Source organism: Neovison vison, chromosome 3 (genome assembly GCF_020171115.1).
Source record: "Neovison vison isolate M4711 chromosome 3, ASM_NN_V1, whole genome shotgun sequence".
In the NCBI taxonomy this organism is placed as follows: domain Eukaryota; kingdom Metazoa; phylum Chordata; class Mammalia; order Carnivora; family Mustelidae; genus Neogale; species Neogale vison.
Window position 1 is genome coordinate 44,079,875 of NC_058093.1, and position 14,700 is coordinate 44,094,574.

Consider the following 14,700-nt stretch of genomic DNA (forward strand, 5'->3'; position numbering starts at 1 on the left):
GGCAACACGACAATAAGTCAACGCAACTAACGGCACAGTAGAGCATCCGCGGGCGAAAAGCACCCACGGAGGCCAGGCGGCGGGAGCGGCCGGGACGATCTGGGGCCCGAACTCCATGCCGTCCAGACCCGCTCGCTCCAGGGCTGAAGCCCACACCTGACCGGTTTCAGAGCACGAGAGACTGGAGGTGCAGAAAGGGCGCGAGCCAGGACCCGAGCGACCCCAGGACCCCAAGAGAGCCTTGCTCCTCGCAGTGCGCATGCGTGTCAGGCCCCGACGCGGAGACGCCGAGCTCTCCGGGAGCCTGTTCTGGCCTCGCGCTCCGGAAGCCGCTTCCCGCGAGGCCAGGCGGGTCTTCCAAAGCACAGAGAGTGCGGGCCAGAGCGGCAACGACCCTTCCTGTGCGGGGTGGCGTCCGACGACGCGCCGGAATCGACGGCGTAGCTGCGCCGCGGCGCTTAACGGCGACGGCGGCCTCGTACGTCATTGCGGGCGCGACGGCCCGAGGGACAGTGTGGGGTCTACTTCTGTGAGGGTGCCGCGGCGGGACCGGCCGGGAAGATGCCAGTGGCGGTGATGGCGGAAAGTGCCTTTAGCTTCAAAAAGTTGCTGGATCAGTGCGAGAACCAGGAGCTCGAGGTAGCCGTTCGCGTCCCGCAGGGAGAACCGCGGGATTCTCCGCGGCCCCGGGGCTGTGCCAGTCTCCAGGGTAACAGGGCCCCCGGGGCTTGCGACGGGCGTGGGAGCTGGGCGTGGGGATCCCGGGACGCCGGGGTCCGCTCCGAGGGCTGCGGGTCTGGGCCTCGTCTCCCGAGCTCGCTGGGAACCTTTTGTTGTTTGTTCTCAGCTAGTGAGTCCGAAAACCCTGGGCATCTTTGCTCCTGACATCCTCCAGTGTGTTTCTTGTGTTAATTAGACTGGGCATCTTTCCTCCCCATGTGGTGGGAGGCAGGGGAATGTGGATTTTATTAAAGACATTTGTGCGAGCATACACACAGACCAAAGAAGGAGTAACCTTTTATCAACTCAGAAAGTCCTTAGTCTCATAATGTCACCTCCTAAGCTTACCGTTCCCTCTTGTGTAAGACTGGGGAAAGTTATATCATGCAGCTGTTAAAAGTTAATTGAGGTTTTTTCCTTAGAAAGGTACTGGAAAAGCATGTATAACATTAGTATAAAAAATTAATTAGCTGAAGGAGACAACAGTCAGAAGCAGCAGCTCACTAATAGACAATAGATCTTTTCTGAATGAATCAAATTTGAATGAAGAGAGAAATGTCTTTGTAACACTGGCTGTGATTTTTTTTTTTTCTGTTCATCACTCATTACTTAGCTAGTCAGCATACTTGATACAATGGGCAGAATCATAGTACTTTAAGTATTTGTTGGAAATGTTTGTTTCTTTTAATAGTAAGCCCATTTAAGAATTTGAGAACTGGGAAAGGAATCCCACTTAAATATTCTTGTGCATATAAAGACAGAACTTAGAAAGGAGAGAAAAATCACAGCTCATGGCAGATCTAAACTTAACACTGGTTTTTAGTGTTTTGTACTTCTCTAAGCTCTCTCTACATCTGTAGTACTAAGTATTGTAAAATAGGCTTTTTTTTTAGATTAATGTTAGTAAAATCCTTTTTTTTTTTTTTTTTTAAGTGTAGATATAAGTAAGGTTTTTTTTTTTGTTTTTGGCCTTATAGGCTCCTGGAGGAATTGCTACTCCCCCAGTGTATGGTCAGCTGTTAGCTTTGTATCTGCTCCACAATGACATGTAAGTATCTTCTACCTGAAGCCAAGAGCAACAACTTCGTCAGGATTGTACAGAAATAACTCTTGCGTTGGAAAGACATCATTAAAACATAATCCGCAAGGAGCTGTATCTTCTATTGTAATACTTAATATGCTTATTTCAATTATTGAATTGTGACCTAAACTATGATTAGGCCAAGTGTTTTTAAGATACACTTGTTTTATATATATTCTCTAAAAACACATTTTAATATATTTTTTTAAGATTTTATTTATTGATTTATTTGAGCGAGAGAATGAGAGTGAGAGCATTTCATAAGGGGGAAGGTCAGAGGGAGAAGCAGGCATCCCACTAAGCAGGGAGCCTGAAACGGGGCTTGATCCCAGGACCCTGGGGTCATGACCTGAGCTGAAGGCAGTCTCTTAACTGACTGAGCCACCCAGGTGCCCACACATTTTAATTTGTTATGAGAAACTACAGTGTCAATAAATTCCTTTAATTCTGTTGACCTTTTTTGCCTTTATAAAACTTTCATATGGCCTCTGTTTACTTAATTTCATATGTATTCAGTAGATCAAGAGAAACTGAAAGGGAAGATTGGGAAAACTAAGAGAAATTTAATTAACAACACATACGAGATTTTTTTTTTTGAAAAATGGTGTTTTTTTACTTATTCCTAATTAATGTTCATTGAAGAAAGGTCAGAAAGCATAAACATTCAGGAGTCCCTTGTGCTACAAACCATCAGTGATTACTGTTAAATGTTGTTGGCAGATTCTCTTCAACCTTTTTGTTTCCTATCTTTTAAAAAACTAACCTGCAGTTCCTGTGAGACATACATCATATGAGCTGGTTTCGTTTTTGTAATCCTGATCATTGTATGTTTGTTGTAGTTCCAAGTTTCCAGACTCTTAAAAACTGCGTTGAAGTTTTGGTGGCTCTGCATTCATTGGTCAGAGAAGGGTGCATGATAAGGAGAAAAGCACTGTGTATTACATACATTGTCAGGGAATTCCAGAGCCTTGAACAGAAATTTGTTTATTTTTATATATGAAGAAATTACCTATTTAAGTGTTTGTGTTTTTAGTGTACCATTATCTTAAGATCTCGTTAATTAAAAATTCACTGAAGATGGCAAAATATTACTTTGGTGAAAGTATTTTATGTCTTTTTATCTGGAAAGTTACTTTTACTTCCCCTGGACAAATTTAGTATAAAACTAAATTTCACTCTATAAAATAGTGAGTATTTTAAAATATACTTCTGTGTGTTTGCAGTGAGATCTAGAATGTTAAACATTTACTGAGGTGATTTTTTTTTTAATTACCTATTTTTTCTTGGGGGGATGTAAATTAGGAATAATGCAAGATATCTTTGGAAACGGATACCACCTGCTATAAAATCTGTAAGTATTCGTCAATATATAGTACTACTTGAATGTAGTAACAGCATTCATTTAAATGGCAACCTTCTAAAGTTTTTAAAGTTTCTGGTTTTTTTCCCCCATGGTTCACAGAAATAGATACTAAACTGGTATTAGAGTTTAAGGGCAGATCTACAAATTCCTGTAAATAGAAATATAATTTCCCTTGGGTGGTAAAGAAATCTGTGTTTAGCTTCTGCTGGTGACATATATTAAGACACTTCTTGTGTCACTTTGCCCAGCAAACAGCTGAGACCTTTTAATAAAGATTTGGTTTGTGTTTTGTTTTGCTTTTTTAACTGATTTATACAGTAATGGTATTTACTTTGAAATTGGTATTATTCCCAAGAATATCTGAAAAATGATTTTCACAGCTTTAAGATTATTTTTACTAATTAGGATTTTAGATTTCTTAGTTTGGATAGGAAATTAGATGAAATAATGTCTTAAAAGTTTCTTCCAAAGTATAATGAAATACATTTTTAATTTCATGGGATTCTCTATTTCTAGCATAAATGCAAAGTGAATTTTTTAAACATTCACTGAATATTACCAAAAATTCACTTGCATTCTTCTGTTCTTTATTGATATTTAGCAGTAGTTCATTTTAGTATTTTTATTCTCTTTTCTTCTCCAGATATCTTATTAAATAATATTGGAATGTTCCTCCAGCTTCGTTGACTTAAAATAAAGAATGATGAATTACTCTCATAGTTTCAGTGATGTTAGTGGGAATTCTCTCCTGGGAAAGGCTACAGTGTGTGACATCTTAGATTGACGGTCTTTATTTTAGTCATTTTGCTATTACTTTTGCCATATATTTTACTTGCACATATATATGAATAGTCTACGTAACGTTTGTTACATGTATGTATACATGAAATACAAATACAATATTCTGAAAAACTGTTTTAAGTATATTAATTTTCATACTTAATTCTGAAATATTTTTGGACACTGTTTTATGCTTTAATTTTCTGTTATAATAAGAATTTATATAAGCCATATAAATAAATTTTGCATTACTGTCCACAGCATTTAAAAACCTTTTTGATAGTGATTGGACTGAAGAAGGAATTATACCTCTTAAGAGAAATGTTGAATTTATGTTTTAAGATACGGTTGTTGGTAAATCTGTGCAGTGACTATCCTCAAAGGCAGTGATGTTTATTGCAGGCAAATTCTGAACTTGGGGGAATTTGGTCAGTAGGACAAAGAATCTGGCAGAGAGATTTCCCTGGGATCTATACGACCATCAACGCACATCAGTGGTCTGAGACGGTCCAGCCAATCATGGAAGCACTTAGAGGTAGTGTTTCTTCGTAGTTAAGAGTAAAATTAGACCTGTTCTCTGAGTGCTGCAATGTTGAAGTAAGTCAGTGATGTGTTTAAAAAAATAGATATTTTCTGCTGAAAATGTGAATTGGGCAGCTTTCAAAACTCTTGTAAGGATTTGCTATAATCATACTTCTTCTTTTCACCTGTGAGGATTTGCTGTGACCATACCTCTTCATTTCGTCTTGCTTGAGGTTGTTTCGCCAGCTAAGGGCTTCATTGTCTCTAGCTCTAGAGTGAAATTGCTCTTGACAGTAAAAGGATTTTTTGCTACTAAAATGAAATCTTGTAATACTCTAATAAGCTCAAGGTATGGGGTGGTGAAGATTTTAAACCCTGTGTATTTGAAAGTAGAGACTGTACTTTGGAGTCTCGACTTAATGCTTTGACAGGGGTTGTCTCCAGCTTCTGGATTTGTAACTAGTCAATTCAGTATACAGATGCTCAGATGTTTTTTAATTGCTCTGAAGAATCCCAAGCCTGTGTGACATAGTGCTGATCCCACGATGAAACTGGACACTGCCAGTTTCTCTCTCTCTGTTTCTCCTGCCCCTGACATTTGCTGATTCGCCCTTTTTTATAAATTCATACAGTGATCTCTTTTTATATTGTTCAGTGTCTTTTTATGTTGTTCAGTTTCTTATTTCTTACTGTTACCTTGTTGCTGCTAATACCTGCCTTGGCTGTCTGCCTTCCTGCCTTGACTGTCTGCCTTCCTGCTCTGGAGGGGTCAGTGAGCAGGAATTGTTGAGTAACTGCTCATTATTCTGGCAAGGGTATCATCTTTTGAGATTTGAAGGTGAGGGTTGCTTCTCAGATGTACCTAATTTCTCTTGGGATGGAAAAGCTGTGGCGGCATAAAACAGAACAATGTAAGGAACACAACAGGAGACACTTACTTTAAATATAAAGGAAGAGAGCAGGAGTGCAGGCCCCTGGTGGGTGAGAAGGGAGGGAGGAGTGTGGTATAAGTTTGCTCAGTTATAAGAGGGGCAGTTTCAGATATTCCCACAGGAAACCGCCTTAACCTCTTCACATAAGTCCAGAAGAGAAAAGGGTGTGGTGGTGGGTTTTTGTAGTATCTGGTTCAGTCTTAGGATTGTGGTGTGAGGGCACAGGCCGTGGGCCATTTCCCAGTGCTATATAGCGGGGTCATTTGCAGGACCAGGGCTCAGATCTCCTGATCATGCAGCAGATATTCCCTGTGTGCCTTAGTGGGTGTAGCCTGTTTCCTCCCAGGACTGCCTCTCCCTCCAGCTCTGTTAGATTCAGTACTTCTTTGAAGGCAGTCCAGCCAGCCTCTGGAAGACCGTGGAGCACAAAATGGGGGAGTTTGGACTCTGAAACCATACTTGTGGAGTTCATGTCCTGGTTCTGCCACTTGAGTGACCCTTCTATACCTCATTTTTCTCATTTGTAAAGTGAGATCATAAGTAGTATTTTCCTTGAGTTGTTAGAAATGAATTAATATGTATAAGCACTTAGATGTGCTTAATTAATTAATATGTATAAACACTCATCTGTTCACCTATGATATTTGTGACTGTATCCTGAGAATGTTGCAAATCCCCAGATTCACAAATGGTACTGCATTTCCCTCCATAAGATGAAGCCTGATAAAGGGAGTCTTAACAATAGAGTTGAATTACTGCTCAATTTGATACTTTCCCTTTTGACGTATTACAAGTTTTTAGTTTTCTAGATTGTCTTAAGAACAATCACATTCTCAGATCTTTTCCTTTTCTATTCTGAATTAGTCACAGTCCTACCAGAAAATTGTAAATGGCTTAAGTGAAGAGAGGCTAGTGAAAGAGCTGCTTCTAAAGGCAGCCAGCAGGGCTCGACAGCACCCAGAGGCTGACTGTGGACAGTAGCCATTCTCATTCAAGGCCCAAAGGGAGGAGGCAAGGGACCCACGCTAACACGGTCACATAAGGGACTGCCCCCAGGAGCTGTGGATCATCTAGAGCCAGGCAGGGAGGGCGCAGAGGAAGTGCATTCACACGACCGGTGGACCCACTCACCAGGCAGGAAGGTGCAGGTGCCACGGGTGGTAGGGTCCAGACTCCCTGGAGTAGAAGGGCAGAGGTGGGTAAGAAAGTGCATGGCAGCCAGCTCACCTGCCCTCTGTCTGCAGCACTAGCACTGGCAGCTCCTGGTAGAGAGCAGGCATGGTTAGATATTTCTTACGCAACAGAGTGAGCATTCTTGTAGGATCTCCCCAGGACTTTGTCCCGTGATGAATTTCCACAGATATCAGTGCTGGCTCAGTTGATTCCCCTTTCCAGCTTGCCATCCTAATGCATGCCCTCATGAACTGACACATTTCAGAGATCTTCTGGGTAACAAAGTGACTAGAATGTCCCTGAGTGGTTAAAAGCAGCCACAGTTTCGTGGCCTCTCACTGACCCTTTGGAACACTCTCGACCTGTGTTTTTGCTTCCTCTGCCCACCCACTTCTGTCTCCCTGTGTGCTTGCTTCTATTCCGTGTGCCAGGCCTGCCTCTCTGCCTCTCTCCTCTCCATCTCTGTGTCTCTTCCGTTCATTCCATTCATCCTCTTCTACTACTCCCCATCTCCTCTCAATTCTGAAAATCTGACCAGAGTGCTTGAACTCTAGTTAATATTTTTAAAATATGGTGGGTTTTCCAAATGGGTATAGTTGTTGGTGCACACTTGGATTTCCCTTTTCCGTTGTTGCTCCTGGTTCTTTCTCATTGAGTGTCCATGGCTTTCAGTAAGGGAAAGTTCCCTTACCGCTAAGATGTTTTCAAGTCCAGTGTAAAGTCATGTGCTGAGTAGTCCTTGGGAAGAAGGAAGGAGTTGCCTGAGCGCTGGGGAGGAGGAGCAGTGCTGGCTGAGCGGAAGCTAGCGAGGACATCAGGCTCTGAGCAGTGGAGAAATGCAATGAAATGTCAGTGATCTTTAAGAAATATGAGGGAACAAAGCCAAAGGCTGTGTCCTGTGATATTGTCAACAAGCATGTCTTCAGCACATACTTCCTTAGAGAGGCTGGGCTCTTTGTGGGTGTGGGGGTATAAAGATAGAAAGGACAGTCTTTCTCCTATAGAGAAGTTTAGGGATCATTGAGGTGAGGGAAGTGGGGAGGGGTGGGGCAGGTGTATTGTAGGTGGTGGAAGCATGCTTGTTCAACAGGTAGTGTAAACAGTGCTGTGAATTTAGAGAAGGCCAGAGATGGCAGTGAACCTCGATTCTACAGGAGGAGTTTGTAAACAGACCTAGGAGTCTTAGAGAGCAGACACCATACAACAGCATAAATACAAAGCCCAGAGATGAGAAGGTGTGAGTGAGGCTTGTCTGGGGGCCAGGGGCCTAACTGGGAGGAAAGGGTGCCTAAGGAGCTGGGTGCAGTTGTCAGGCAGTGTCCCAGGAATGCAGAGAGGGTTTTCAGCATGGGGCTGTATTGAATGTGGAAAGTAAAATTCAGAATATTTTTAAGCATGCTGATAGCCAGATGAAGGAGCCCTTATGTTCCCAAAAGAGTAGTGGGCAGGAAGACAGGCTAGCTGGACCTCAGTTCCTACCCTTGACTTACTATCTCTTCCTCATTTCTGGAATAGTCAGTGTGGGAATGTAAGCCTGGGGAAATCCCACATGTCATCTCTAGGGAGGTTTTGTTGCTGGAATTGTTTGCAGCACCCCTCCGCCCAATTAGGCTCATTCAGGATTTGACCTTGGGATTTGAACCCAAATTAAGACAAGAGGTCAGAGCAGCTTCAAAAGTTAGTGTTAACAAAACTTCAACTGAGTAAACTTGGAGAATTAATTGGCTTTATTAAGCAGTCCATGAATTGGGCAGCATCGCATCCAGCAAGTAGATGGGAGCTCTGAGGAGTTGAACATAATGTCAGGTTATCATAGGAAGGAATGTGGGGCAGGGGTGTTATTGCAAAAGAAAAGGAAGAAGTGTTTCAGGCCAGGTCACCTTCCCTTAAAGGTAGAGTGGGGAGTCTTCTCCTTTTGCCGGGGGATGGAAGAGGGCCCTGGTGACAGATTACCCCTTCCACAGGATCAGGAGATTCCCGACTGACCTCTTAAGACTGTATTTTCTAGGGGAGGTTGAAACTGTGTGCTGTTTAATTCCCAGTTTGCTGACTCGATATTTGGGACCTGTGGTTTTAACAGAAGAGCGCTCTAGTTACAAGGTTTGTTCTGCAGTTCCTAGGTGTGATCTTAGATTAGAGATACTCCTCAGAAAGGACAACTGATTACTGAAGTAGATCATTTCTGCTCTCTTCAGTCCAGTGTTTGTAAGTTGGATTAAAAAAGAAATTCAAAAAATTATATACCAAGTGCATAAATACATTTAAATGAAATTTTCTTAGAGTTGGGTCTTAAATAAATTAACTTGTTCTCCTTCTTTGTATATTTCATTGTCCTCCAAGAGAGACTTGCTGTCTGAGAGGAAGTACAAGGAGTTGATTGTTTATTCGGCAATATCTGAGCACCTCTTTCACGCCAGGCACGTGTGTCTGTTTCTGTGAGCATAGAAACCTGTGGGTCGACCTAGTCTTACAAAATTTGGACAAGGACAATCATGTAACTTAATTATGTGTTAAAAATGCCAGCTCTCTTGGTTCACTGTCTGCCACCCCTCCACTCCCACCACAGACGCAACGAGGAGAAGAGCCTTCGCCCTGGTCTCACAAGCCTACACCTCCATCATCGCTGATGACTTCGCAGCCTTTGTCGGGCTCCCTGTGGAAGAGGCTGTGAAAGGTAATTTGGGCTCGCTGTTTACTGTCAACAAAAGTGGGAGTGTACATTGTTGGAACAGGTTGGTTTGGGAATTCAGGCAATGTTCCCTGGAAAGGGGATATGAAACCGGCCTGGCACCATACCCCCGGCAGGGCTGGGCCGGGAACCAGGCTGTTCTCAGGCCCAGCAGTTGCTCTGCAGCAGCCGATATGAGTGTCCGCCCAATGGTATGAGGAGACATCCGATCCACACCTAACAGGGCCTCACAACTGCTTTTGCCACCAAATGAGTGCCAAGAAAAACTTTTCGGATTTCTGCATCTGGATAAGAGATTCAGTTCCTCATTTACTTTTAAAGCACTTTTTGCCAGAGGCAGTTAATGATATCTTACAACATGAGTTTTGCAAAGGAGTACTTTGCCATTTTTATGAAGTTAACATTTGGCTAGGTCTGTGAGGTGTACCCTTGTCGTATGTGATCATTCTAGCTCTTTCTTTATTGGAACCTCTTTGATGTTCCTGTAATCATTTTTTATCCTGTTCCCAGGCCTGATCCCTGAGTATTTTCTGTTTTTTACTTCTAAGAACTCTGATGAAGACTTAAGTTAATGGTGGGCCTGTGAAATGGTGGGGTGCCTTCCCAGCATGATGTCCTGCAAGGGAACTCAGAGCTGCTGTTGACTGGGAGTGGGTGGGGCAGGGAGAGATGTGGTGGGAACAGAGTTACTGAAAGTCAGGGACACTGTGGGGGCAGAGGAAGGGCCTTGAGACAGCCCCATGCAGCTCTGACTACACCCGGTCTTACGAGCGGTGGGAAATGCAAGCAGCAAGGAAGTAAAGGATATACAAATTAGTTGCTTTTGTAAGTATGCCAGGTGAGTAGCATTATATTCATGGCTGGGAGTTTAGACTTCGTAACTTCTTTAAATTAGACCTTTTCTTCTGAAAATCAACATATTGATAAATGTATTTTTTAAGAAAATCCTAATTGACCTCATGCCTCACATGTGGAAATCCTCATTTCCCCCATACTTGGTAAAGGCAGTCTCCTCCCCCTGTCCCTTTTCAGCCCGTGTGTTTTCCTTGATATTCTTGATATTGGGACCTATGGTTTTCTTGTTAACAGAGGTAACTTCTCTTACCAGTAATTCTTCTTACCCACTGGTCTCCAGTTGTGCTTTTGCATTGTCATTCCTCAGGTGATGCCCAGACTAACTTTTCCCCTCAGTTTATTGCTATAGAACATCATCTGTGCCTCGTAGCATTGTTATACCATCATTGGCATTTTTGATTCTCTGACTAAAATAGGAACCCTGTAAAGACCACATCTTGTTCCTCAGTTTCCCAAGCCTACCACAATTTTAGATGCATAGTAGGCAGGTTAATGAAAATTCCTGGAGTAAATCAGTACTGTTGGTTACTCAACAGACATTTGTTTTAAATCATGTTGACATTAATCCACAGTTTATTACGTAATGGATAACATCCCCTGAGCCATATTCTTAAATGACTGCCTGGGTGGAACTCCTCTACCCAACCCACACGCTAACTTCATGATTGAGGACGTGCCACTGGAATTCTCCAGACTCCATTTTCCACATCAGTTAGGTGATGGTCCTGTGTCCTTTATAGAGTAGTGTGATGGTGCCCTGAAATGATCGCCGTGGAACGATGCCTGCTGGCCAGGACTCTGCATGTGTGAGCGGTTCTTGTCAGGGGGATCGGCTCTGTCAATACTGATAGAGCAAGTGCAGGCGGTGTTATGTACGTCCTCCTTAGGGACATGGGTGTTGTTTTAGTCATACTAACTAGATTAATACCGTAATGTACACTTTACAGAAGACTGCTCATCTGCTAGGGGTTCTTTCAGCCTGAGAGAGAAAAATGGCTTTGATACGTGTTTCAGAAATGTTTCAAAAGTAAGTTCACCTGAGAGTGCTATCTATAATCTACTTTTCTAGAAAAAAATACACATTGTAGGGTAACCTGCACTTGTCAGATCTTCCATACAGGGTAACCTGCACTTGTCAGATCTTCCATACAAATAGTGTCATTGACAGATTGTGGCTCTTATAAATGAAAACTATAGGAGTTTTTTGGTTATTTCTCATTTGTGTGTAAACTACATGTTTTTTAGGTATATTAGAACAAGGATGGCAAGCCGACTCCACCACAAGAATGGTTATGCCCAAAAAGCCAGGTAGGTGGAGCTCTTCGTCCACGTATGCACACTGACCTCTTAAGCCCGCTTCAGGCTCTTCAGCATGCCTTTGAGTCTTTGATAAGGTTCTGCTGTACTAGCAAATTGAGTTATTTAGGGTAAATATAGACATGGAATGATAGACACAGTAGAAAAGATTTTAAAGATCACCTAGTTGTACCTTAATTTTTTTTTTTTTAAATGTATTTCTTGTGAGGAAACTATTTTATATGGGTTTTTCATAATCTTTATTGTGGTTTTTCCTTTATATGGGTTTTTCATCATTCTTATGTAAAAACCTATTTTATGTGGGTTTTTCATAATCCTTACTATAACTTAATTTTTGCTAAGCCTCAGTCTCCCACCCTTTTATTTATGGAGCCATTTCTAAGCGTGTTTACCATATTGTCTAAACTATTATCTTTAAAAAATAAATTTTATTCACATACTCCCTTTTTCTCATTGTACTATAAATATGTACACTCTTTTCTGACATAAGATCTCTAAAGTGGCTTTAGCTTGCACAAAATTAAGCTCTTTGACTTGAATCATTTGACGTGTCCTCCTGTCCATCTGAATTCCCAGTCCCTCAGTCCTCCTTCTGAAGTGAGCCATGCTCATTCCTGCTTGGAGGTCTCTTCTCCTGCTTGGCAGGAATGTCCTTTTTTGCCAGGTCTTTTGAGCTGAGCTTAATGCCCACACCTGTCAGCCCTCCTCCTTCAATTCAATCTGCTCTGAATTCTTGTTGTTTAGACATTGTTGACCCCACAGTGAAGAATTACTCAAATTTCGATGGGCTCTGTCCTGTGAAGGTACAGGAAGTGGTTAGACACGGTCCCAGTGAGTTTAGCTGCTAAGAGAAAACTGCTGTAGTAAGAAAACTCATGTAGTCATAATAGAGAATAATTGCTAACTGTTTGAGAAGTAGCAAAAGGTCATAAGTGCCACTGTGTTAAAAATGACGTGTTCTGTGTGAAAGTTCTTCAGTATGACCCCTATAACTTGTGCTGTTAATTTTACTTAGTTGCAGGGACCCTGGATGCATCTTTTAACCGGTTTATTCCCTTATCAGGTATGTATTTTTAAATGTTCGTTTAAAACGTGTTTCATTGTTCTTTATTTCTTTTTTGTCATGTATTTTGGTTTTTCTTAGCTCTAACCTTGTCAACGAAGAGGTTAAATTCTGTACTTGGCTATTTATAACCTTTTTGGTTACAAAGGGAGAGCTTGTGGGTTCCCCTCTGGAGCTTCCCTTGAGGCCGTGGCACCTTCTGGCCCAGCCACAGAGCCTTGTTGGTGTCGTGTAGCAAAGCTGTGATAGGCCTTCCCACCAGCAGTAACTCAGAAGGCATCCCTGGGCTGACATGTGCTAATTTAAAAGCTAGAACTAAATTCCTTGGTGATGGGGTTCTTTGTGGGGCCTTTTGTTCACTGACAGTTTAACAGAGCAGTGCCTGGCACATGGTCAATACTGGGTGATTCTTCTCTGAGTTCCATGTCACATGGGTAGGTGGGTAGGTGTCCTTCCAACAAGAGCTGTGCTCTCTCAAGAGAGATTTTGCAGTTAATGTGGAAACTTAGGCCAAGCCAGACCTGCCTTTCCTCCCAGTTTTAGGAAAACTCATCAAAGTTGAGACTTCTCTGCTTATTTTTCAAAAATGTCCCAAGTCAATAAGAAGGTTTCCTTTTTGTTAAATGAACAGGCATTGGAGGGTGAGGGTGGCAGGGCTAATGCACCATTCCCCAGGGGTCTGACTTGAGTCTCTTTCTCCATGTCACATGCAGAGCCTGCCCCAGTGCCCCCGATCCCCAATGAACAGCAGTTAGCCAGACTGACCGATTATGTGGCTTTCCTCGAAAACTGATACATCATTCTGAGTTCAAGATCCACCTTCGGAATCCTGTATACTGACAGATAGAGAAATGTAAAATTTTTATTTTCAATTTCTTGGACGGATGAAGCACCTCAGCATTCCTTACTGAGTATGTGATAAAATACATATATAAAGTATATTATATATATTTTGTCCTTAAACACTATGCGGAATAGTTGTTGAAGCAATTCTCCTTTTGTAATATTGGACAGTTTGGATGGACCCCGTCAGTATTATGCAGTTTGTATTTCCTAGTGACTTACAAAGTACAGCTCTCCTGCTTCGTGTAGTCAGTGGTTGTCAGCTGTTTGTCCCTCTGCCCCAGCACACCACACACTCCCCTCTGCACCCATAGCTCATTACAGCGGTTCATTGGGGTTTGAGAAGGACAGTCCCCAGACGCAGTCTCTGAGCTGCTGGGGACTCTGAGGCACCCCTTTCAGAGAAGATGCTCTCCTTTCTCCTCACCTCCTGCACATCACTCCTATAGAAGACTGAAGCGTAGCTGAGGAACCAAAGACCATTTCCTCAGTAAACCTGTTTGTGAACTGCAGATTTCTTCCTGATAGTGGGAGTACATCCATTGCTGACAGTGGAGGGCTTGCCATGAAAAGGCAACTATTTAAGACCTTCAGGTGACGTATTCAGTGTAATAATGTTCCGTTCAGAAGAAGGGAAACCTAGGGTGGAATGCGTTCTACCGGCAAAGAATCTATTACAATAAGTGATCCACTTTGTTCAACTATCCTGCGGCCTACTGATTGCTTCTGTTTATCCTTTGGTGCAAGTTCTGCCTTTTGGAGAAATACTGAACAAGTCTTTCAGTTGTCGTGTGATGCCCTCTAAATATTGGGAGGCGTTCATTATATCTTCAGGTTAAAAGCCCCCCTTGCTTCATTTATTCTGCATTTGTTCAATAAATATTTAATTGCATCAGCTGTTTAATCTGCAATAGTTTCTGGACATTTTTTCACTCTCCTAGTCTTTGTGGATACATTCTAGTTTGTCATTGTCCCTCGAGCTCTGAATTACCTAATTAAATAGAAATGATGTATATGGTGGTGATTACATGATTCATATTTTCGCTCATTTTAAATACATTTTTCAGTTATTGTTAACAGTTGTGGAAATATTTTTTAAATTGACATTTTATTGAACTCCTTTGTATAAGTCACAGTGTTAAAACTCCCTTGTTTTACAGTGGAGGAAATGGAAATTCAAGAAGCAAGAGGATCAGTAGCTAGAAAGTGATGAGGCCAGTTACTGAACTTCCAGGTATTAAGTACAGGTTGTATCCATGGTTGAAATCAATTCAGATGTTCATTAATAGGGGACAAGGTGACAACATGGTGGGTAGTGTGCAGTGCCATGCAGGTCCTGGAGGTGTGAGTATGAGAGAGGTC

The 14,700-nt window shown here is 42.3% G+C and overlaps 1 protein-coding gene across 1 annotated transcript; it reads left to right on the forward strand.

Moving 5' to 3' along the window:
- Nucleotides 1–487: 487 nt before the first annotated feature.
- On the forward strand, nucleotides 488–14,249 carry COPS8 (COP9 signalosome subunit 8). Its single transcript, XM_044241909.1, has 8 exons — nucleotides 488–639; nucleotides 1,698–1,768; nucleotides 3,104–3,152; nucleotides 4,347–4,479; nucleotides 9,138–9,245; nucleotides 11,361–11,423; nucleotides 12,448–12,495; nucleotides 13,209–14,249. The coding sequence occupies exons 1-8, from the start codon at nucleotides 562–564 to the stop codon at nucleotides 13,286–13,288; spliced, it is 630 nt and encodes a 209-aa protein (XP_044097844.1). The 5' UTR covers nucleotides 488–561; the 3' UTR covers nucleotides 13,289–14,249.
- The last annotated feature ends 451 nt before the right edge of the window (nucleotides 14,250–14,700 follow it).

What these genes read in the sequence shown, in the direction of transcription:
- COPS8 (XM_044241909.1), top strand. Translation starts at nt 562, where the DNA reads ATGCCAGTGGCGGTGATGGCGGAAAGTGCCTTTAGCTTCAAAAAGTTG. An exon ending in GGTTATGCCCAAAAAGCCAG is followed by an intron (nt 11,424 to 12,447) that starts GTAGGTGGAGCT and finishes AATTTTACTTAG; the next exon opens with TTGCAGGGACCCTGGATGCA. An exon ending in CCGGTTTATTCCCTTATCAG is followed by an intron (nt 12,496 to 13,208) that starts GTATGTATTTTT and finishes TGTCACATGCAG; the next exon opens with AGCCTGCCCCAGTGCCCCCG.